Source organism: Bos indicus x Bos taurus, chromosome 13 (assembly GCF_003369695.1).
Source record: "Bos indicus x Bos taurus breed Angus x Brahman F1 hybrid chromosome 13, Bos_hybrid_MaternalHap_v2.0, whole genome shotgun sequence".
NCBI classification, from domain to species: domain Eukaryota; kingdom Metazoa; phylum Chordata; class Mammalia; order Artiodactyla; family Bovidae; genus Bos; species Bos indicus x Bos taurus.
In genome coordinates, this window is record NC_040088.1 from 16,077,674 (window position 1) to 16,102,507 (window position 24,834).

The 24,834-nt window shown below is 39.9% G+C and overlaps 1 protein-coding gene across 7 annotated transcripts in view; it reads right to left on the minus strand.

The window, feature by feature from the left end:
• The window catches only part of RALGAPB (Ral GTPase activating protein non-catalytic beta subunit), a 93,401-nt gene extending 68,667 nt beyond the window's left edge, over positions 1-24,734 (minus strand). For 2 of the 7 annotated variants that reach the window (XM_027558554.1, XM_027558552.1), the window contains exons 1-3: positions 24,517-24,710; positions 6,772-6,987; positions 3,543-3,745 (exon numbers count right to left, since the gene is read on the minus strand). In XM_027558554.1, coding sequence (XP_027414355.1) covers positions 3,543-3,745; positions 6,772-6,957 — 389 coding nt within the window. In that variant the 5' untranslated portion in view covers positions 6,958-6,987; positions 24,517-24,710. Of the gene's footprint in view, positions 1-3,542; positions 3,746-6,771; positions 6,988-24,516 lie in introns of all 7 variants that reach the window. The other 5 variants (XM_027558555.1, XM_027558553.1, XM_027558558.1 and 2 more) reach the window with 3 other exon arrangements.
• Positions 24,735-24,834: the final 100 nt, after the last annotated feature.

Consider the following 24,834-nt stretch of genomic DNA (forward strand, 5'->3'; position numbering starts at 1 on the left):
CAACATGGTTTACTAAATATTTTAAGCCCATTGTTGAGACCTACTACTCAGGAAAAAAGACTCCTTTTAAAATACTACTGGTTATTTACAAAGCACTTGGTCATCCAAGAGCTCTGATGGATGTGGACAAGCAATGTCACCTGCCATTTCAGTAAACAATGTTGTGGCCATAAAGCCACCAGTCACTACAGCCGCTCCCTACAGTACACCCTAGGGGAATTCAGGACAGAGGAAAACAAAATACTGGGCCTACACAGTTAAGATGCATATCAAAGGAATAATTTCAATAAGCTCAAACTCTTGCATCTTCCTATACAAAGAAAACTCATTAACTTGAGATGTCTTTTTTCTTTTTGATTAGCAGTAATTTTTCATGTTCTGCTACACAGCTTTCCCCCCAGCAAAACTCCTATATGTTCTTGCTCCTTCCTTACCTCTTTGGAACACTCCCTCTGAGCTTCTGAGAGGCTATATCCAGGTTATAGTTTTCAATAAGTCCGATGAATAAAATGTAATTCTCAACTTTTAGGCTGTGCATTTTTTTTCAGTCAACACTGAGATGTACAATGAGATAAATGTTGCCTGCTAACCTACCATTCATTCTGCTGCCCATGGATGAAGGAGTAATTTCAACTTTCAAGTCTTATTATTTAAGAAATACATTGGGTAAGACTATAGCTGCCATAGACAGTGATTCCTCTGATGGACATTTTCAATTTCAAGTAGAAACTGAAAACCCGGTGGAAAAGATTCACCATTCTAAATGGCATTAAGAATATTTATGATTCATGGGGAAAGGTCAAAATATGAACATTAATAAAAGTCTGGAAGAAGCCGATTCCAATCCTCACAGATGACTCTGAGGGGCTTAAGACTTCAGTGGAGGAAGTGAATGCAGATGTGGCAGAAATAACAAGAGAACTAAAATTAGAAATGGAACCTGAAGATGGGGCTGAATCGCTGCAATCTCATGATAAAACTTTCATGGATGAGGAGCTGCCTCTTATAGATGAGCAAAGAAAGTGGTTTCTTAAGATGGAATCTACTCCTGGTGTAGATGCTGTGCACATTATTGAAATGAAAACAAAGATTTAGAATATTGCATAAACTTAGTTGATAAAGCAGTAGCAGGCTTTGACAGGATTAACTCTAATTTTGAAAGAACCTCTACTGTAGGCAAAATGCTATCAAATAGCACTGCATGTTACAGAGAAATCATTCATGAACTGATGAGTCACTCAATGTGGCAAATGTCACTGCTGTCTTATTTTAAGAAACTACCACATCCACCCAACCTGATCAGCCAGCAGCCATCAACATCAAGGTAAGACCCTCCACCATCAAAAAGATTACAGTTCACTAAAGGTTCAGATGATAGTTAGCACTTTTTAGTAATCCTAGTATTTTTAAATTAAAACGTGTATTTTTTTTTTAGACATAATGCTATTGCACACTTATAGACAACAATATAGTATAAACATAACTTTTACATGCACTGGGAAACCAAAAAAGGCTTTATTTCAATGTTTGCTTTACTGCAGCACCCTGGAACCAACCAACAATATCTTGAGGTATGTTTGCACACTTGATCCTATACATCACAGCACATAATGAAGATTCTCTTTTTAATTCATATTTTCCAAAGTAATCTTCCTTCTAAATTTAAAAAGCTAAAATTTACAGAGCTGGTTTTTGGCTGATTCATAGTCAGTCCCTCATCTGACAGACCAAAAGTCTTAACCAAAACTTTTCCAGAAGGATGGAAGTCAGCCCTCTTGATCCTTCCACAGACATTTTCAAAGAAGAAAAACACACATACACACACAGATGAAAACAGATTTTTCTCAAAGGAAATCCCTACAAATGGGTAGGCAACTAATGTTTTCCTCTCCATTTTCTATTATTTCCAAAATCCTTTAAAATGACATATAATTCTTTTAGAATGGGAAAAAATGTTCTAGGTATAAGTAAGGCAACCATGTGGATCACAATAAACTGTGGAAACTTCTGAAAGAGATGGAAATACCAGACCACCTGACCTGCCTCTTGAGAAACCTATGTGCTGGTCAGGAAGCAAGTTAGAACTGGATATGGAACAACAGACTGGTTCCAAATAGGAAAAGGAATACATCAAGGCTGTATATTGTCACCCTGCTTATTTAACTTATATGCAGAGTGCATCACGAGAAACGCTGGGCTGGAAGAAACACAAGCTGGAATCAAGATTGCTGGGAGAAATATCAATAACCTCAGATATGCAGATGACACCACCCTTATGGCAGAAAGTGAAGAGGAACTAAAAAGCCTCTTGATGAAAGTGAAAGAGAAGAGTGAAAAAGTTGGCTTAACATTCAGAAAACGAAGATCATGGCATCTGGTCCCATCACTTCATGGCAAATAGATGGGGAAACAGTGGAAACAGTGTCAGACTTTATTTTTTGGGCTCCAAAATCACTGCAGATGGTGACTGCAGCCATGAAATTAAAAGACGCTTAGTCCTTGGAAGGAAAGTTATGACCAACCTAGATAGCATACTAAAAAGCAGAGATATTACTTTGCCAACAAAGGTCCATCTAGTCAAGGCTATGGTTTTTCCAGTGGTCATGAGAGTTGGACTGTGAAGAAAGCTAAGTGCCGAAGAATTGATGCTTTTGAACTGTGGTGTTGGAGAAGACTCTTGAGAGTTCCTTGGACCGCAAGGAGATCCAACCAGTCTATCCTAAAGGAGATCAGTCCTGGGTGTTCATTGGAAGGACTGATGCTAAAGCTGAAACTCCAATACTTTGGCCACCTCACGCAAAGAGCTGACTCACTGGAAAATACCCTGATGCTGGGAGGGATTGGGGGCAGGAAGAGAAGGGGACCATAGAGGATGAGATGGCTGGATGGCATCACCAACTTGATGGACATGAGTCTGAGTGAACTCTGGGAGTTGGTGATGGACAGGGAGGCCTGGAGTGCTGCGATTCATGGGGTTGCAAAGAGTCAGACACGACTGAGCGACTGAACTGAACTGAACTGAACTAAAGGCAACTGTACATTACAATATTTAAGGTCTCTGTCACAGAAGGTAGGAGAAAAACTCAGTAACAAACTGTCAAAAGTATTCTTTTGGTCTTCTACAAATTTGCCCATAATTTCAAATCTGCTTACTTCTATATCTTCATTCTCTCATAAGATTCATTTTAAGGTATAGGGCTTAGTTATTCTTTAGCTTAAGTTTAGACAAGAATTATGTTAGGCAAAAGCAGAGTTTTTTGACTGTAAGGGAAAGGGGTCACAGTATTTTCACACCTAATAGCTATCAGATCTTAGAAGCAAAGCCAAAAGCTGTTAAAATGAAAACACATTGTTAAAGAGTCCTAGAAAACATTATATAAGCCCATCTCTCTCATTCATATTAACGCTTTAACTGAAAAAGACATGAAAATTACTGCTCAAAAGACTTAACAATGAAATCAGTTCCTATAATTTAAAAAAGTAACAATGATGAATATTTTATTATGATCCGGATAATGGCCAGATAGACTAGTATAGCTTACCTTGGTACAAAAAGATTTTGCAGGTGTTTTAGTATACTTTGAACATATAGATTAGGCTCTTTAATAACTGGCAATGGAATAGAATCTTTCGGTAACACTAAAGCCATAATCCAATCGGTATATACATCAACACAATATTTTACAGTCTCTCCATCCAATGGAAGGGTCAGTCCATAGCAAATTACTTCCATGGTCCATTTTACCTAAACAAAAGAAAATATAGATATAGAATTATTAAACATCCCTCCCTGTTTATCAGTAGACTGATTTAAAATGTTAACTTCTTATTGTCAAAAACCTCTCAATTGAAGTATATTCGTCTCAACAAGGTTCAGATTAATTTTAGAAAATGCACCTCCCATGTATAAGACATACTCAGACAACTCTAAGCAAAATATTTAAGAAAATAAATTATGTGCTTATTTCTAATTATCAAGCCAACATTGGCTTTCACCCCTTAGACATTATTATTGTTTGCTCTGTAAAATAAAAAGTACAGGTCATCTTGGCTTTCCACAGAGATTAGATGCACAGAAATAGAAAATTTTAGATATTTTCCTCCACTTAATACCCAAATGACACATTTGGGTATGTGTTATTTAGGAAATCATTTACATAAATTTAATCATATTCCATTTTCGGATTATGCAACTTTAACAAACAACAGGAAGGAAGATGAACTGTCCAACTCTTACTGTGTGACTATTTTCATTTGGCAAAGAAAATAATATTTTAAATGGAAGGGCAAGATCAAACACAAGTCAGAAGGGACTGAAGCTGGGTAACATCTTAAAAAGGCACTTAGCTACACTAAATGACTTCCAGCCTCCTGACCTGTCTGAATCATAGGGGCTGAGAGAAATTGTCTAAGAGACTGCTGAACCACTGCCAGCAATCATGAATGAATAAGGTACAATGAGAAGGGGGAAATGGTCCAACTTGCAAAAGATGATAAAACTATATTCCAGATAATATAGACTGGAAAGTTTAAGTGAATTCCAGACAAAACTCTGGGACAAATTACTAAGCAGATGATCAGTGAGTACTTACAAAAGGGAAGAAGGGTCAGTGGGAACTAGCCTGCTCAAAAAGAACAAGTCATGCCAGACAAGCTTCACTCCTCTATTAAGAGGGTTACTATGAAGGCAGCTGGTATAAACCTGGTACTGATTTAAAATCAGTTTCCGAGGAACTTTCATAAATATTATCTAACCATCAGAATAACCCATGTGAGAGGGTAAACTATCCTCATTTTAGACATAAGGAAACTGAAGTTTAGCAAATTAAGCTATTTGGCCCAAAGCATCTGCTTCAAAATGCTGGAGCTGAAAACCAGATCCCTGGCCTAGAAATCTAAAGCTGTTCTCACCATGCCATTAACAGCCTTCTCTGGCAAAGGGGTTTCTGGGCTTTAACAAATTTGGTCCTTGTGGACAAGATGGAGACAACATATAGTCCAGAAGAAGGTAGAATGGCTGGATTTGTAACTGGTCAAAATAACATGGGAGACTAGCAGTGGATTACTGTACCAAGATCATTTTGGAAGAAGCTGTCCAATGGCATGCCAAAGGCTCTGCCAAGATTTTAACTTAGAGAAAATCAGATTATATGCTGACCATGTGTAGACATCACAAAACTAAAAAAATAACTAACTTGTAAAACAGAAATTCAGGATTCACAAAGATTTCAGCAGTTTAAAACTAAAGCTGAATGTAACAAGATAAATACATGTACTGAAATTTTTAAGCTCAGAACAAAACTACAAAGGTCACAGGTAGAAAATATTAACAACAGTATAATAGAAAACAACAATGCCACAGCAATTAATATTAAAAGCAACTATAACAACACAGTGAGGCTGTGACAAATGAGGTGGGGAGGGGTGCAGAGCTGGATTAAGCTGAACAAGGGAAAGAATTTTAAAAGAGGCTGGCAAGTTCTTAATTATCAGAGGAAAGACCAAGGAGAAGATATACCTTTGGTGTTATCTTCATACAACAGTTCACTTACATAATTTGAGAGGACACTGGATTTAAGAACTATTATTCTCTCATATTCTTTCAAGGGTAGAAAGAGCTGCACTGAACACCACCACCTAATCACATGCCATCTCTTCCCAGGAGAAGGCAGCAAGGAATTACAGATACACCAAGAAGAGAGCGCACCAGGGCAAGTGCTAGTCCTTAGGGTAGGTCTCTGCTAGCGCACTCTGAGAAGAAAATGCTCTTCAGTATGAAGGCTTCCCCTTCGGTAATCCATGGCCTACAGAGGGTAAATAAACTGCCTCCTGAGCCATAATCTTCAGTCTATCTAGAGTGGTCTTATACCTGGATTAAGTCTAATCTCTCCTTCAGGAGAAATCAGAACATAAGTGAAAAGGGATGGGCAGGTTAAGTCCAACTTAAAGCAACTTAACTTTAATGCCCAGTCCCCTGAACCCAAGAACAGAGAACCAGCTCCAGGCCAAGCCACTCCAAAAACTCCTCATTTTTAGGGACAGCAAACATGACCCCTGTTCCAACCACTTGGGCTCACAGCCATACCGACTGAATTGCTCTGCAGTACTCTCAAACTTATAAGTCAGGATGGAGACAGCAGGAGAGCCTCAGGCTCAATGCACACGGGTAGCCTGAAAACCACACAAGACAGGCCTTTGGTTAGAGGCCTTTTAGAGGTAAAAACGAAGACCTTCCAAACACTGCCTCTGAATAGAAATCTGATGACTGAGCCTAGAACTTGGGGAAAGGGGCCTGAGGTCCTGACATCCAAGTCTGCTCAGCACACAGCTCAGGTGGAGGAGAATTGGGTCCAGCTAGCAGGAAGTCCCAATAGCACAATGGAACAATCTATTCCTTGAACTCCCACAAACTCTGGGCTCTAACCTGCAACCCATATAAGTTCAAACTGAGAAGTCACACTCCACTGAGCAGAAATCCACTTTAAAAGCGTGTGATAGTGCTCAGCTGTGTCCGACTCTCTGTGACCCTATGGACTGTAGCCTGCCAGGCTCCTCTCTCTGTCCATGGGATTCTACAGGCAAGAATACTAGAGTGGGTTGCCATTCCCTCCTGCAGGGGATCTTCCCCACCCAGGGATTGAACCTGGGTCTCCTTAATTGCAGGCACATTCTTCACTGTCTGAGCCACCAGGGAAGCCTATAAAATGTTAAATAAATCATGCAGTAACAAACATACTTTCACATAGTAGAATGAAATGAAGAAACACTTACTTCTTTGTCAGTTTTTAACAAACTCTCACTCCCAGCCACTGAAGGGGTACCTAAGGCCTGCCCGAGAGGATGAACCACTGCATTTGCCACCTCTCGCCCAACGCTCTCTGGATAGCTGTGCAGCACACTGGTGTGGCCCTGATCATTCTGAATCACCAAATGCAGCGACCTCCACTCAGAGTACATTGTGCCGCTAAAGGACTATCCAAATGGCACCTGAAAAGACAAAAGAGAATTCCACGTCAGATTATACTGCTGGCAGCTAATAAAAATAAGTAAAATACATATTTACCCTACATAGCACAATAAAGCAGCTGCCTCGAGATGACTGAGGGAAAAAAAAAAACAAAAAACACCTAAATGTTTTGAGAATGTTCTCAGTAGCCTCTTGGTGAGATCAGGTAGGAAAGGCAGACTCTGGGAAGCAGCTGTCTGAGCACCTACCCAAAAGAGCCTTCAGAAGCCCAGAGGAGAGCTGGGGCAGATGGCTGCCGTGCAAGGGGATAAAATAATCAGACCTGGGGTACTCACAGCATGAGGGAACCCTCCTCATTCCATGTTCCAGAATGGAAAAAGATGGAAGAAGGGTATGCTCCAAGTAGAAAAGGGAGACAAAGGAAAGGGTTTACTCCAAGCCCCAGATTTTTCAGTTAACAGTTTCCAAGTACCTATTACATGCTAGAAACAGATCCCTGCAATTTCCCACCACTGCCCTTAAATCAGACATAAAATTCTTCGAGAACATTTCATTCTCTACAGCAGTGGCATACCCTCTTCTGGTAATGGAACACCTGGAACTCAGTATCCTTCAGAAAATCTATTAAGACTTGCCACTTATTGAGCATATATTACCTACTGCTCATGAAAGTATCACAACTCTGTGAAAATTAAGTCACGTTATCCCTATTCACAGATGAAAAGACTGAGGCATAGAGACGTGTGCTGTGTCTCTGGGGCTTCAGAACTATAACATGATAGAGCTGGGTTTTGAGTCCCATCTGTTGCACTCCATGGACCATGCTCTTAACCGGAGTACGTACTGCCCCTCTCTAGCCTATAGATTCTCCATGACATAGACTGCTTTTCCCAATGCTGTATATTCTCTATGAAACGATATCTAAGTCTACTATACAAATAAAAAATTCTAGCCACAGAATACGTTATTTATATGATTACAATGTAAATATTATAATCACAAATGTCATATTCATGAAGCAAATCAAGGATGATTGGTCCTTTCCAAATCATTTCTGTAAACCTTCATTTTCTACTTGCTCTGAAATCTGTTGGCCCAATCAGCAGAGTTTAAGGGTACATTTAAGCTTTAAAAAGTTCCATCATTTAAGCTAGTTTTTCTTCAAATGGGTAGCTTTGTTTAATTTTATCTTAGAAAACCTCATTCCGGCTCAACAAGTACCAGTGTTTTTCAAGAGGATATGGCCCTCCTCTGGACAAGAGTCCCTGAAAACACAAACGCAGAAGGGACGGATCAGCATCAAAAAAGGTACCTACAATGTGAAGGATGGGTGGATGTGAGACCCTATTAAAGTTGACTCAGTCTCCTTAGGATTTATAAGGAACCCCCGACAAGGGTATCCTGGTGTTCCCCTACCCCCGGCTGCCCTAAAATAACTCTCTCAAAACTGGAAGGGAAAAAAGGGGAAACTCTGATAGGGTGCCATTCCCATCAGAGGACAACTTATACCCACACATTTTTTCTCACCTTTTAAAATAAGCATATATACACATAAATACATATACATAGAGTACACAGTATAATATACATACACACACTATAATCTCTTACCTAAACACACAGGAACATTATACTACAGGGTTTTTTGTTTTAGTGTGATTTTTCACCCTTTTCATTTGTTTGCCTTCATTCCCTATCCAAGTAATTCACTTCCCAGAATACATAATCCATTTAAACAACCTAACACTTCCTCTTGTATTTTGCTCAATCATATTAAAATAATTTATATACACGCAAAGCTAGGAACTACATACTTTTTCTTATTCACCAGTACCTCACAAATATACTTCTTTCTAATAACAGATTCTTTTTCATGGCTATGTACTATTCCACGATGTGGCATAATTTATTCAACCAATCTCCTAATAATGTTTTTTTCAGGAGAAAAAAACTAATATATTTACTTCCTTTCCCATTTTTTTGTCACTAGGAAATAATAATGCAAAAAATAGGCTTGCTTATATATCCTTAATCAGTGGCCTTTAAATTTCTACAAGAGAAACTACTGGATCAAGGAGTATATGTATTTTTAATGTTAACAGGTTAACGTTGCCAAATCGCTTCCCCAAAAGCTGTAATAACTCCCATTCACATTAGGAATGGATGAGAGCTTTTCTATCTTCTCACTCCCAATCTTTTGCCAAGAATCAGATTTACTTATGTATTTATTTATTTGCCAGATTGGAGGTATGAAATGAAATTTCACTATTCTAGCCAAATATATTTTTATTTTACACCTTCTAGTTTTGAGTCTGCCTTAGATGATTTCTCCCTCCTATCCTCCATATCAGTGCTTTCCAAAACATGGGTCATAAAATAAATGTAATAGATAATACTTTTTAATTACATGAAACAGAATATAAAATAAAGGCACCATACACAGTAAAGGTAAGCAAAGTTCTGTGAAATTTTGTTTCATTTTTTATATATGCATATGTTCTGGGTCACAATATAAAATACATAAAATATTTATTGTGGGTCTAGGTCCAAGTTTAAAAACAGCCCTAAAATGTATATGTAGTCTACTAGATTTCCAAGAAAGATAATTTAGTCCTCATATTTAAGTTTTTGCCATCTGGAATTTACTTCTATAAGTGTTACAGGAAAGACCTAATTTTATTTCCTTTAAGATGTATAGTCAGTTGTGTCAACATCATCTATTAAAAACACATCCTTGGGATGGTCCAGTGGTTAAGAATCTGCCTTGAAATGCAGGGACATGGGTTTGATCCCTGGTCAGGGAACTAAGATCTCACATGGAGTGGAACAACTAAACCCCTACCCTACAACTACTGAGCTCGTATTCTCTGCAGTCTGAGAATACAACTCAAGAGCTCGCATGTTGCAGCTACTGAGCCCACACACCACAACTAGAGAGTCCATGTATCGCAACAAAAGACCCTGAATGATACAACTAAGACCTGATGTAGTCAAATAAATATTTTTTTTTTAAATCACACCCTTTCCTACTGACCTGAAATACCAATTTGTCATATATTAAATTCTCATTTATGTAGAAATTTACAAACCTGTTCTGTTCAACTATTTGTCTATCCCTATGCTCATGTTATAATGATTTAAATTCAGTGGCTTTATACAATGTTTTAGTATCTAGAAAGGAAGCTCCCTTTACCTTGACTATTTTTTTCCAAAACTTTTCTTAGCTATTCTCAGGCATTTACTCTTTTATATAAAATTTAAGATGATTTTACCCAAATAAAGGAAAAAATCTTGCTGAAATTCTAATTGAAACTGCTTATCCACCTTCTCAGTTTCATCTTCTACTGCCACTTTCCCATCCCATCCTCCAAGCAATGGCCCCAAGAACTACTGATGATTGCTCACACTCAGCAAGTTTTTTCACACCCTATTATTACAACTCATGCTGTTCCCCACCTCAATGCACCTTATGAAGTCTCTACCCCTCAAGGCACAGCTCTGCTGCTGCTGCTAAGTCGCTTCAGTCGTGTCCGACTCTGTGTGACCCCAGAGATGGCAGCCCACCGGGCTCCCCCGTCCCTGGGATTCTCCAGGCAAGAACACTGGAGTGGGTTGCCATTTCCTCCTCCAATGCATGAAAGTGAAAAGTGAAAGTGAAGTCGCTCAGTCGTGCCCAACTCCTAGCGACTCCATGGACTGCAGCCTACCAGGCTCCTCCGTCCATGGGATTTTCCAGGCAAGAGTACTGGAGTGGGGTGCCATTGCCTTCTCCAAGGCACAGCTCAAGTACCCTCTTTGGGAAAACTTTTTTTTTTTTTTAATCCGCCAATCACCCCTCTACCCCATCTCTGAGTCCCTGTTACAGGCTATCCATTTTAAGTGTCAGGTTAGGTTATTCATTAGCTTTGTAAAGATATCTTTTACCACAAGTGTGTCAACCTTTTTTGAGGGGGAACCTCACTTCCTGAATCTTTGAGAAGTCCTTGGCACACAATGCATATTGAATGTTTTAGAATGCCAAGGTTTACCAATGGGAAAAAGGAAGATGTTAGAAGCTGTTCCCTTTATGCCACTGAAGGAAGTCCAAACAAAAAACTGAAAATGTCCATTCGCTTTAAGGTATTTATTAGTTAAAAAAAAAAAAGTAGTTGGAAGGTTTTCAAATATTTAAGGAATATTTAAGTAATATTTAGTGTCCATTCCAGGCAATACATTATTGGAGGGGAAAAAGTGTTTTTAGGGAAAAAAAAGACAAGCTAGCTCTCAAACTCCACTGTACACATAAGAATAGCCCCTCTAGTTTAAAATGCAGATTCCAAAACTCCATCCCTAAAAAGCTTGATTCTGTAGGTCTGGGTTAGGGCCTGGGAATTTGCTTTTAAGAAACAGCTACCTCTCCTGCTCAAACTCTTCCAGAAAATTGCAGAGGAAGGTAAACTTCCAAACTCATTCTATGAGGCCACCATCACCCTAATACCAAAACCTGACAGAGATCCCACAAAAAAAGAAAACTACAGGCCAATATCACTGATGAACATAGATGCAAAAATCCTTAACAAAATTCTAGCAATCAGAATCCAACAACATATTAAAAAGATCATACACCATGACCAAGTGGGCTTTATCCCAGGGATGCAAGGATTCTTCAATATCTGCAAATCAATCAATGTAATACACCACATTAACAAATTGAAAAATAAAAACCATATGATTATCTCAATAGATGCAGGGAAAGCCTTTGACAAAATTCAACATCCATTTATGATGAACACTCTCCAGAAAGCAGGAATAGAAGGAACATACCTCAACATAATAAAAGCTATATATGACAAACCCACAGCGAACATTATCCTCAATGGTGAAAAATTGAAAGCATTTCCTCTAAAGTCAGGAACAAGACAAGGGTGCCCACTTTCACCATTACTATTCAACATAGTTTTGGAGGTTTTGGCCACAGCAATCAGAGCAGAAAAAGAAATAAAAGGAATCCAAATTGGAAAAGAAGTAGTAAAACTCTCACTATTTGCAGATGACATGATCCACTACATAGAAAACCCTAAAAACTCCATCAGAAAATTACTAGAACCAATCAATTATAGTAAAGTTGCAGGATATAAAATCAACACACAGAAATCTCTTGCATTCCTATACACTAATAATGAGAAAACAGAGAAATTAAGGAAACAATTCCATTCACCATTGCAATGGAAAGAATAAAATACTTAGGAATATATCTACCTAAAGAAACTAAAGACTTATATATAGAAAACTATAAAACACTGGTGAAAGAAATCAAAGAGGACACTAATAGATGGAGAAATATACCATGTTCATGGATTGGAAGAATTAATATAGTGAAAATGAGTATACTACCCAAAGCAATTTATAGATTCAATGCAATCCCTATCAAGCTACCAACAGTATTCTTCACAGAGCTAGAACAAATAATTTCACAATTTGTATGGAAAAACAAAAAACCTCGAATAGCCAAAGCGATCTTGAGAAAGAAGAATGGAACTGGAGGAATCAACCTACCTGACTTCAGGCTCTACTACAAAGCCACGGTTATCAAGACAGTATGGTACTGGCACAAAGACAGAAATATAGATCAATGGAACAAAATAGAAAGCCCAGAGATAAATCCACGCACATATGGACACCTTATCTTTGACAAAGGAGGCAAGAATATACAATGGATTAAAGACAATCTCTTTAACAAGTGGTGCTGGGAAATCTGGTCAACCACTTGTAAAAGAATGAAACTAGAACACTTTCTAACACCATACACAAAAATAAACTCAAAATGGATTAAAGATCTAAACGTAAGACCAGAAACTATAAAACTCCTAGAGGAGAACATAGGCAAAACACTCTCTGACATACATCACAGCAGGATCCTCTATGATCCACCTCCCAGAATAATGGAAATAAAAGTAAAAATAAACAAATGGGACCTAATTAACCTTAAAAGCTTCTGCACATCAAAGGAAACTATTAGCAAGCTGAAAAGACAGCCTTCAGAATGGGAGAAAATAATAGCAAATGAAGCAACTGACAAACAACTAATCTCAAAAATATACAAGCAACTCCTACAGCTCAACTCCAGAAAAATAAATGACCCAATCAAAAAATGGGCCAAAGAACTAAATAGACATTTCTCCAAAGAAGACATACAGATGGCTAACAAACACATGAAAAGATGCTCAACATCACTCATTATCAGAGAAATGCAAATCAAAACCACTATGAGGTACCATTTCACACCAGTCAGAATGGCTGCGATCCAAAAGTCTACAAGTAACAAATGCTGGAGAAGGTGTGGAGAAAAGGGAACCCTCTTACACTGTTGGTGGGAATGCAAACTAGTACAGCCACTATGGAGAACAGTGTGGAGATTCCTTAAAAAACTGGAAATAGAACTGCCTTATGATCCAGCAATCCCACTGCTGGGCATACACACTGAGGAAACCAGAAGGGAAAGAGACATGTGCACCCCAATGTTCATCGCAGCACTGTTTATAATAGCCAGGACATGGAAGCAACCTAGATGCCCATCAGCAGATGAATGGATAAGAAAGCTGTGGTACATATACACAATGGAGTATTACTCAGTCATTAAAAAGAATACATTTGAAGCAGTTCTAATGAGGTGGATGAAACTGGAGCCTATTATACAGAGTGAAGTAAGCCAGAAAGAAAAACACCAATACAGTATACTAACGCATATATATGGAATTTAGAAAGATGGTAACAATAACCCTGTGTACGAGACAGCAAAAGAGACACTGATGTATAGAACAGTCTTATGGACTCTGTGGGAGAGGGAGAGGGTGGGAAGATTTGGGAGAATGGCATTGAAACATGTAAAATATCATGTATGAAACGAGTTGCCAGTCCAGGTTCAATGCATGATACTGGATGCTTGGGGCTAGTGCACTGGGACAACCCAGAGGGATGGTATGGGGAGGGAGGAGGGTGGAGGGTTCAGGATGGGGAACACATGTATACCTGTGGCGGATTCATTTTGATATTTGGCAAAACTAATACAATTTTGTAAAGTTTAAAAATAAAAAAAAATAAAATTAAAAAAAAAAAAAAAAAAGAAACAGCTACCATCCTTCTCAATTCTGAAGTATAGACAGGAGTATCTTTCTTGAAAAAACACTCTGGAAGACCAGTCAAAACAGGACTAATAGCTCTTAAATTTTTCTTAAAATTTTATTTAAAGTTTTTAAATATAAGAGATTTTTAATTTTTCAAATCTATTAATGTTTAAATGATTACATGGAAGAAAATGAAATAAATGCTTAAAAATGCTTATCACATTTCAAGAAACATGTAAGGTAGACAGGAATAGAAAAGATACAATGAAAAGGTTGAATTAAAATATTTAAATGCATGTAATATCAATAGAAAAATATAGATGCTAACTTTCAATAAAATGCATAAAAGACAAAAATATTAAGACGAAGATATACATTGTAATTACAACTGTCCCTTGGTATTCACAGGGTACTGGTTCGAGGACCCTCCGACAATATTAAAATCACAAATGACCAGGTCTCTTACATAAAGTAATTACATGTAATCTATGCACATCCTCCCATATACTTTAAATCTCCAGATTATTTATAATAAATACCTCCTACGGTGAAAATGCTATGTAAATAGTTGTAAATATAAGAGAAATGCCATATAAAAAGCTGCCTGCACATGGTAAATTCAAGTTTTTCTTTCTGGAACTTTATGAAAATTTTTTTCCTAAATATTTTGAATTCATGGTTGGCTGAAGCTGCAGATTCAGGACCACCAACAGAGGGCCAACTGCACAGGCAAGTTAAATAAAACAATGAAGAGAAAATAAATATTGGAAACAAATAAGAATATCAAAAAGTAAAGCAACTAAAAGTATCCTTTTGTACCTATTAAACTAGCAAAATGTGTGATAAAACCACACTTTGATTTAGGAGGTAAGGCCAATGGGACACATTTCAAGAGTTTAAGGGAAAGATATTCAATTAAAAAAAGGACTGCCCCCCACCCCGGAAGACACCTAGGAAACATCAGGTGCACTTCTGGTTAACATTATGATCAGGGCATGCTACCGGTTATTCACGGACAGATCCAGGTTATTTATGGGCAGATCTTATAATACAGAAGACAGTCCTGCACAATGAATAATTATGTTACAATTATGCTACATTTTACCTGACTTTCTAATGTCTGCCAGAAAATCATTGTGTTTTCAATTGTTTCAGCCTAAAAATCTAACTTTTACTCATATATACAAAATATTTTGTGGTGTTTTAATATACATCAGATTTTCCAGTAACGTAATTAACCCTGCAAACTGAGGAAAAATTCAAGTTTTTCATGTTTAGAACCTTACTGTACCAAGAACTGTTCACCATTTCAGAACAATCACATCACCAAAGGCCACAGCATTGGTGGTATTTGAGTTGCTAATACCACACACTGCTTTCAGTAACACAATCACAAGAATTCCGTATGTACTTAGCCCTTATTTCAAAATGTCAAATATGAAGTGCATATTACTGTCTTACTTCTCAATTTATAAGCAGACACAAGCATCTGACCACTTTATATGTCTAGTATAGCTGGACCTGAACATTCTTACCAAAATACTAATTTTATCGGAAGGATAGTAATTCATGGTTTTAATTTGTTATTGTTAGTTTCACATATTTTTTTAAATTTCTGTGTTGTTAGGTTATATATTATGTGTTAATTTCAACACAGTGAAGCAGTCATTACCAAATATTAGATCTGGGAAGGACAAAAACCTCCAGTCTAGGAAACTAAACACAGTAAATTGTGAAGCAGGTAGGGTGGGCATTGTGGCAAACTAGAGAATTAAAGCTCTCTTTAATGGCACAGTCACTACTCAGCCTTAACCAACTATTACCCTTAAAGAATACAGACCCAATTTTTCAAGAGACACAGAGAAAATTTGAACTTCTCTGTAAAGTCTACTCTTCAAATGTTTTCAGCTGACTCAAGTTTAAAAAACAAAACAAAACAGGATGCAAGCTAAAAAAAACTTGTGGGTCAATTTATGACTGATCAAAGATAAAAGCATATGCTAGTTTTGATAACCAAATTAGCATGATTCTTGTGGAAGGAACGTAGGGAGGCGTACGTTATGAATGAGCCATTGCCGCCCTGGAAGTTACCCTAACCCATCTCTGCCCCAGGGTCTGGGGTTATAATCTATCTGTGGAGGTCCTATAACATCATTTTGTTTCATGTTTGCTGCCCTTAGGGGAGGAAAAAAGCTGAGGGTCGAGTGTAACGTGGCAGATTTGGCAGGGTAAGTCCTGCTGGGCTCAGTTTTGTCAGTGGTCAGCCTACTCTCAAACGCACAAAGAAGAACCCCCTCTTGCTGGACAGCTCAGGCTGTCCAAATACCAAACCCAGAGATCTCAGAGAACATCAACGGTTTTAGGAACCAGAAGTGCTCCATAGTCTAGGGCCTCCTGGACAGGGATGTTCACATCAGCATCAACCTCTCACGAGTCAAAAATCCTGTTGGGCCTTGACTGCCTAATCCACTCACCATGGAACCGTTTCTAGTTCTATCCTGTCACTAAATGGACACACATTTGTAAGGCACCTCAGGCTGATGCCAATTTTCTAACCATTCACCCAAGAACAGCATGAATGTTTTGCCAATACATAGTAGGAGACATAGTAATATCAGGTGCTTTGAAACAGTGATATTAATATTGCTTAATTTATCCTCATGAACCAATTCAAAAGAGAAATGCACTAGACAGTCACTGTTGTATTGCACCTAAGACGGGGAAGTGAGCATAATTTAACTGTCCATCAACAATGGAATACCTTCATAATTAGGGCAGATTAACTCTATATACTATAATGTAGCCATTAAACATAGAGATAAGAAGCATAAAAACAAATAGGAGACTGGTTAAAAGCCAGGACTCTGGAACTAAGCTTCTTATATTCAAACCCAGCTCCACCACCTGCAAGCTAAGAGATCTTACAAGAGTTACTCTACCTCTGCATCTGAGCACCTTCATCTGTAAAATGCAAATAACGGCAGGATAACGGCCCCCTTTAGAGTTGTGATTAGAGAATCAAGACATGTAAGATGTTTGGAACATGTATGGGGGGATGTATATATCATGATTACACTAGAAAAACATTCATGACTGAAAATTAGAAGGATCACAGAAAAAATATGAGTAGTTTTAGCTGCATAGTAGAACTGCTGTACAGTTCGATATAAGTTCTTATTAATAGCATGAATGTGTGCTAAGTCACTTCAGTCATGTCTAACTCTTTGTGACCCTATGGACTGCAGTCCACCAGGCTCCTCTGTCCATGGGATCTCCCAGGCAAGAAAACTGGAGTGGGTTGCCATGCCCTCCTCCAGGGGATCTTCCTCACCCAGGGATCAAACCCATGGTCTCTTGCATCTCCTGCATTGGCAGGTGGGTTCTTTACCACTAGTGCCAAACCTAGGAAGCCCCTAATTAATAGCTCTTCATGTCATAAAGGCAGAGCACCGAAGAATTGATGCTTTCGAACAGTGGTGCTGGAGAAGACTCTTGAAAGTCCCTTGGATAGCAAGGCAATCAAACCAGTCAATCCTAAAGGAAATCAATTCTGAATACTTATTGGAAGGATTGATGCTGAAGCTGAAGCTCCACTCTTTTGGCCACCTGATGCAAAGAACTGACTCACTGGAAAAGACCCTGATGCTGGGAAAGATTGAAGGCAGAAGAGGGCGACAGAGGATGAGATGGTTGGATGGCATCACCGATTCAATGGACATGAACTTGGGCAAACTCAGTAAGATGGTGAGGGACAGGGAGGCCTGGTGTGCTGCAGTCCATGGGGCGGCAGAGTCAGATATGACTTGGTGATTGAACAACAACATGTCAAAGAATTGCTAAGTATATATGGGTAGACTTCACCGTACACACAAATATTCAGACACTGGCATCAAGTTGATTTATTCAATAGACAGTTATTAACCATCTATTCCAGTCCATTCTAAAGGAGATCAGTCCTGGGTGTTCTTTGGAAGGACTGATGCTAAAGCTGAAACTCCAATACTTTGGCCACCTCATGCGAAGAGTTGACTCATTGGAAAAGACTCTGATGCTGGGAGGGATTGGGGGCAGGAGGAGAAGGGGAGGACAGAGAATGAGATGGCTGGATGGCATCACCGACTCAATGGACATGAGTCTGAGTGAACTCTGGGAGTTGGTGATGGACAGGGAGGCCTGACGAGCTGCGATTCATGGGGTCGCAAAGAGTCGGACACGACTGAGTGACTGAACTGAACTGAACCATCTATTATGTACAATGCAGTAGATCAGGAAGGAAACAGATTACTAGGACTTGGTTACTATTTCAGCAAGTTTATAGTCTAATTGAGGTTAAAAAATACATAAATAACGAACATAAGTTAAAAAATTCAAGTTCTGAACACCTTTTTTTAAAAAAAGAAAAGCTATAGGCAAGATATTATCTAAGTTTAGAGGACAAAAGACTTTTGGATGAAAGAAAGGCTGAGCTGGAAAACAAAAGCACACAATCAGGGAAGACTATAGTATATAGGGCATATGAATTGGGTACCAAAGCAAAATTATAAATTTTAACAGAGATAAGAAAATGGAGTGGATAAGAGAATACAAGGGGCAGCTAGTATATAAGAGGAAGGACACTTGCTTCAAGTAGCAAAAAACAGCATCATAAACTAAAAACCTAGAGTGGCAGAAAAGCAAACTACATACAGAAGACAGTAGGGTTTCAAGATAAGGAGTGACTTATCTTGAACTTATGGAATATCATTATTATAATGATAATGATAATTAATAATTATGAAAGACTATGAATACTAGGACTGGAGATCTGAAATTAATGTAGTAAAAACTGGGGGCAGAGATGAGAAAAAGTTTAACTTTATCACAGGAATAACACAACAGAAACTGAATTCCTATTAAGGAAATTTGATGGAAGTGTCCAACACAGGCTGAGGGGACAGCAGAAAAGCAGACTCCAGTGTGTCTGATACACTGAGGAAGGGAAGGGCAGGAAGGATGGGAACATGGCCGGGAGGGTTGGGCGCTGTGGTGAAATAAGAAGACATAACTGAAGTCAGATGGTTGAGAGCTTTGACTGCTGTGTTAAGGATCTTATGAGTCTCCTTCCCAACTATCAGGGCTGTTGGCTATCAATTTGAGCTGCTAACAGCGAAGTCTCCACTGTCAACACTCTAGAAGTAAATGTGATATTGAATTGAAGGTGAAAGTCACTCAGTCGTGTCCGACTCTTTGCGACCCCATGGACTATACAGTCCACGGAATTCTCCAGGCCAGAATACTGGAGTGGGTAGCTGTTTCCTTCTCGAGGGGATCTTTCCAACCCAGGAATCAAACCCAAGTCTCCCGCATTGCAGGCAGATTCTTTACCAGCTGAAGAACAAGGGAAGCCCAAGAACACTGGAGTGGGCAGCCTATCCCTTCTCCAGTGGATCTTCCCACCCCAGGAATGGAACCAGGGTCTCCTGCATTGCAGGTGGATTTTTTACCAGATAGGAGCAAGGCAAAAATGACAGTGCCCCCTGAAGATCACTTAATATCCTTCCCAACTTCCCACACTTCCACTTTCTAGGTACTCTCTGGATGTTTCTAATGTCAGGTCATTGTGTGCTAGGTAACAGCTTATGGCTTCTAAGTACTACCACAGAGTAACATGAAGGTCTGGTCTAATTGACAAATTACCAAAATGATCAATACAGTGGTAGACACACTAAGACCACAGTCTGGCATTAATTACATCAATTGACTCAGCCAATATTTATTACATGCCTTCTATACACCAAGCACGGGGAATATCATAATGAATAAACATCATTCTTGTTCCTAAGGAGCTTCAAATCTAATTACAGAAAACAATTTTTCATAACTTTGTAAAATAAATTCATACATCAGTTATTTCATTGAACAAACATTTTTTAAACACCTGCTATGTGTCAGATATTGTCCTAACATGTAGGGAGGCAAATATGAATACGACACAACTGCTGCCCAAGAAAAAGTTTCATAGTGAAGAAGAGAAACCCACGATGAATAAATCCATGATACAGTAGCATTCAACGTGACAACTGAGGTGATGATTTACGAAGGGAACATCCTACAACAAAAAAACTGCTACAGATCCTGCTGGATAACAATGCAGCTGGATACAATTGACCATTTTCAAAAAGTTCTCACGTTACTTCACTTTAGTTCCATAACAAGCATAGGAAGCTAAGGAAGACAGATGTCACTAGCCACTACGACTTGCTCACGGTCACATGAAGCAACAGGTGAGCTGGGATAACAAGTTCCACCTCTTGCCGCGAAGTCCAATTCTCCTTCTTTTGTTCAGACTCCGCACCTCACCATATGACCTTGGACAAGTCACTTGGCATTTCTTTGTCATAGTTTCCTCACCTGTAAAACAGGGAGAATACCTGCAGTACCTAGCTACAGTGACTCGGGAGAAGGATCAAACAAAGCAATGTAAGTCAACATACTCTGAGTAGTACAAATCCAAGATAAACACTATCAGGCATGCTTTGTTTCTCTAAGGAAAAATAGGGTATAGGGTGCCGAAACACTGGATAAATGAACTGAGTAAATAAATGCTGGATCTTAAGGCACATACATGTGTTCAAGGTCACGCATAGAACTTTTATAACTAACAAAGACAAAAAGAACATATTTCATATTTCTGTTGTAGTCCTATTGACCCCCATGGCAAATATCAATCAACCTTGGCCAAAAAGGAATGCATTCACCTGTGCACCAGATTCTAACTGTTAGGGATCCTATAAAATGCCTGAATTACAAGAAAGAGAGACAAGTTCTGCCTGCATTCCTTCCGAAAAGTGAAAACAGGTAGTTTTTGCTAGCCTACCCCCCACAAAAGAATACTCTGTCTGTCCCCACCACCACCACAGTGCTCATGCTCATCTTTTATGCCTCACACTTGCTCTAATACAGTAACCATAACTACATGTTACTTAAATTTGAATTAAATTACAAATTCAGTTCAGTTACACTAGTTACATTTCACATATTACATGTGGCTAATGGCTACCATATTGGACAGTGCAGATATAGAACAGTTCCAGAAATTTCTATTTGGCAAAGCTGCCTTAGATACTACACTTTTATTACAACCCTTATTAGGCTATAGATTCCTGAAGGAAAGGAGCTGTGTCTTATTTATCGTAACATCCCCAGTTTATACAGCAAAGTACATGTCATACGATGAAAAGCACTCACTATTCATCTAATTTAGTATCTCAAACATAGCACACTACTCTGTCCACTTCCCCCATCCCAACACACACACACACACACACACACACACACACACACACAAAGAAACATGACATCCTCTCATATGAGAGGTGTGAGGGTGGAAGGGGATACTGTATCCAGAGCAAGAAGACCTGCATTCTAGTCTTGGATGTGCTACAGCCAACCATGTAGTCCTGAGCAAGTTACCTATTTTCTTCATCTATAAAAACTTAGACTTAAACTCCATGTACCTTAATTCTAAAACTCTTAATCAGCTTGCACCAAAGAAAATAATGTATTCTATCTGAAACAGACCTATCTGAAAGGTCTTTACAGATGTCAGGCAACACATCTGCTAACACCGATGGGTACCTCATATTTAAAAGAATCATTTCTAGTCCTCAGGCTCTCATGATTAGTCACCTTTGGTCTTTAACTGAGTCTGTGTAGTTTTTCACCTTTTCTTGGGGATCAACTAGAGACTTAAACCTGAAGCTTAAAGATTGAGCTTCTTCCATGTGCTAAGGCCAGAATGGGATACTCTGCCATATCTGATCAGAAAAACAGGGCAAGTTTCTTGAGTGTCTGAATGTAACATAAATTATTCCATCAGTTTCTACATTAGCCTTAGCCTAAAATTTGAGCAAACAATACAAAACTGAACCAAGAAAATCTTTCTATAATAATCTGTATAATGTAAAGAGTGCCATTCCATGAAATGTGCTTTTTATTCAGTCCATATACTTCACCATATTTAACTGCAATAAAAAAATCTTTACTGTCAAAAAACTTCATAATGACCTTCACACACATACTCACTTGTATAAACCTTACATGGTTTTAAGACTAGCCAAGTACAAATATAATCTGAATTACCAGACTGCCTTCCTTTATAATTTGTAAATATGTTGGACAATAGCAGTTCAGGCATTCTGTAATAAATACATACTAACTTTATCAATTCTTCTGACATCAAGGTTTTAATCTTTGTTAAGTATTTCTTAAATTCTCCCTCCCAGTAATAGGATGAACTACCAACGGCACTTCCATCTATTAGTATTTACCAAGTGCCAACAAGGTAGTAACATTTTAAAGTATTAAGTTGCTCAGTGGTGCCCAACTCTGTGAACCCATGGGATGTAGCCTGCCAGACTCCTCTATTCATGGGATTTTTCCAGGCAAGAATATTGGAGTGGGTAGCCATTCCCTTCTCCAGAGGATCTTCTCGACCCAGGGATCGAACCCGGGTCTCCTGCATTGCAGGCAGACTCTTTACCCTCTGAGCCACCAAGGAAGCCCAATTACACTGAGTGGATGATAACTAAACGTAGTGTTTGGACAGCATAGTGTTCAGCAGGGAACACAGACAAACGTCTAAGAGCAATAAAAAGGTTTCCACTACAGAACTGATTGTATCTGCTTGTGATAAAACTAGATATTAAAAATCAACCAATGTTGACTGCACATAGTCCTTTTGAGTGTGTCACTAAGTGCTAAGTGTGCAACTTAGTGCAATTCAAGTGCTAAGAATGCAACGTGTTTATTCAACTTGGGGACACTAATTAACCTAACTAGAGTATTTTCAAGCAAAAAAGAGCAAAACTCTGTAGACTAAGAACTACCAAACACCTTTTGCAAAAATGGAAATAGAGAAGGATCTGTTTGCCGCATGCAATATGTGGCATAAAAGGGACTCAAACATTCCATTCAGTAAAACCTTTGTTGAGTCTGTATGTCAAAGCACTGGGCGGAGTACAGAGATGAGAAAAGATGGTTCAAGTCGCTCACAATCTTAGCAGAAGAAAGAGAAATATGGCACAGAAAGATCATTGGTAAATTTCATTAGGATCATGCTAAGGAGCAGATAGGAAAGACCCAAGGTTGTTGGGAGTGAGGGGCTGGGAGGGAAGAGTCACAGAGAGGGATCCTGAAGGTTAAAAACTCTGGGAGTTATGCAGCCAAAGATAGGAAGAAAAGGCTCCGTGCACGTGTGTAAGAAAGAGCAGAAGTGTGTGTGTTTGGGTGGCGCAGGGAGAAGCCCAAGAGGACAGTCTAGGCAAAGAACAACATATGTAAACAAGACCCTGAGATCAGAGACACTATATCCGTGAGTACTGTGTATCTAGGAAAATTGCAAGGTAACAGTTTCGCATGAGATGCACACACTTTACAAGGTCCAGCTGACTCGGAAATCCTGCACAGCAAGTTACTTCCCACCCCCAGTAAGCTTTCACAAGGTGCAGTGAGCCTAATGAAAAGATTATCTGCGGGTGGAACCAGAGTTTAAAAAAAAAAAGTCCCATAAGGTTCTCCTACACACTTACACTGGAGAAACACTGAAACGTTTTCTTGAGATGCAAAATTATCTAGCAGTTCCCAAACTTTGCTGCACACTGAATTCATGGCGGAGATCTTTAAGAAATACTGTCTGGCGTCGTCCCCGCCCCCCGCCCGCCAGCTCCACTCCCAGACACCCTGATTTAATTGGCCTGGCTCTGTTACCCGTGCATCAGAAATCTTTAAAAGATGTTCCAGGTCATTTTTACGTACAGCGAAGTTGGAGAGCCACTGACCTAATAGTTAAGAACTTGCATCTGGAGTCAAATTTACCAGCTCTGTGACCTTGGGCATAGACGTCACCTAACCATTAAGGGCCTCAGTTGCCTCATCAGGAAGATGGGGATAATAATCCTCCCTTACCGGGTTGTTGTGAAGTTGGATGGGGTGAACGTAATGGCCTGGCACAACGCCCGGCGTATAGTAAGCGCTAAACAAGGGCTAGATGTTCATCTTCATTATTAACTCTTCCTCCTCGAGAGTCACCGTGCAATGGGCAGCATCGTTCCCACAGGGCGGCAGCCACTCGACCAACCTTGCTGCTGGACCAGATTCTTCGCCGGAGTTGTCTAGCTCCGCTCCAGACCCGCCCCCTCCCCCAGGCTGCCAGGAAAGAGCTTCTCCCGGCCAGGGCAGCTCTCAAGGACCACCCAGGGTTTGAGCAGATCCGACAGAGGCCACCGACTCCAGGGCCAAGCTCCCCCGGACCCCGTGGGTCCCCCCCGCCCGCAAAATGAGATGCGCTTCCGAAGGCCGGGCCCTCAGAGCCTCCGGGGCCGAGAAACAAGGCTTAGCCATCCTTGGACCAGCCTGAGGGGAGAAGAGGGGAGGGTCTGGCCGAGACCTGGAGGCCCGCCCGGTTACCTGAGGCGACGGGCGGGGCCCGCATCGCTGGGGTGGGCGCCGCCGCCGGCCGCACTCGGCCTTCCGCCTCACGCCACCCGCGCCATAGGACCGGCGCTTTCGCTGCCCTGGCCGGCTGTCCTCAGGCGGGCGTTCTGTCCACCAGTCAGCGACTCTCCCACGGCGCCCGGGGACGACGAAGGCCAGTCGGGCCGGCCGGCTGGGATCTGCTCAGGCAACTTCCGACTGCCAGGGGCGGCAGCGTCAAATAACTCCCCGAGCCGACTGGGCCACCGCGCGTGCGCAGCGCGCCTGATCAGAGACTTGTGCAGGTCCCAG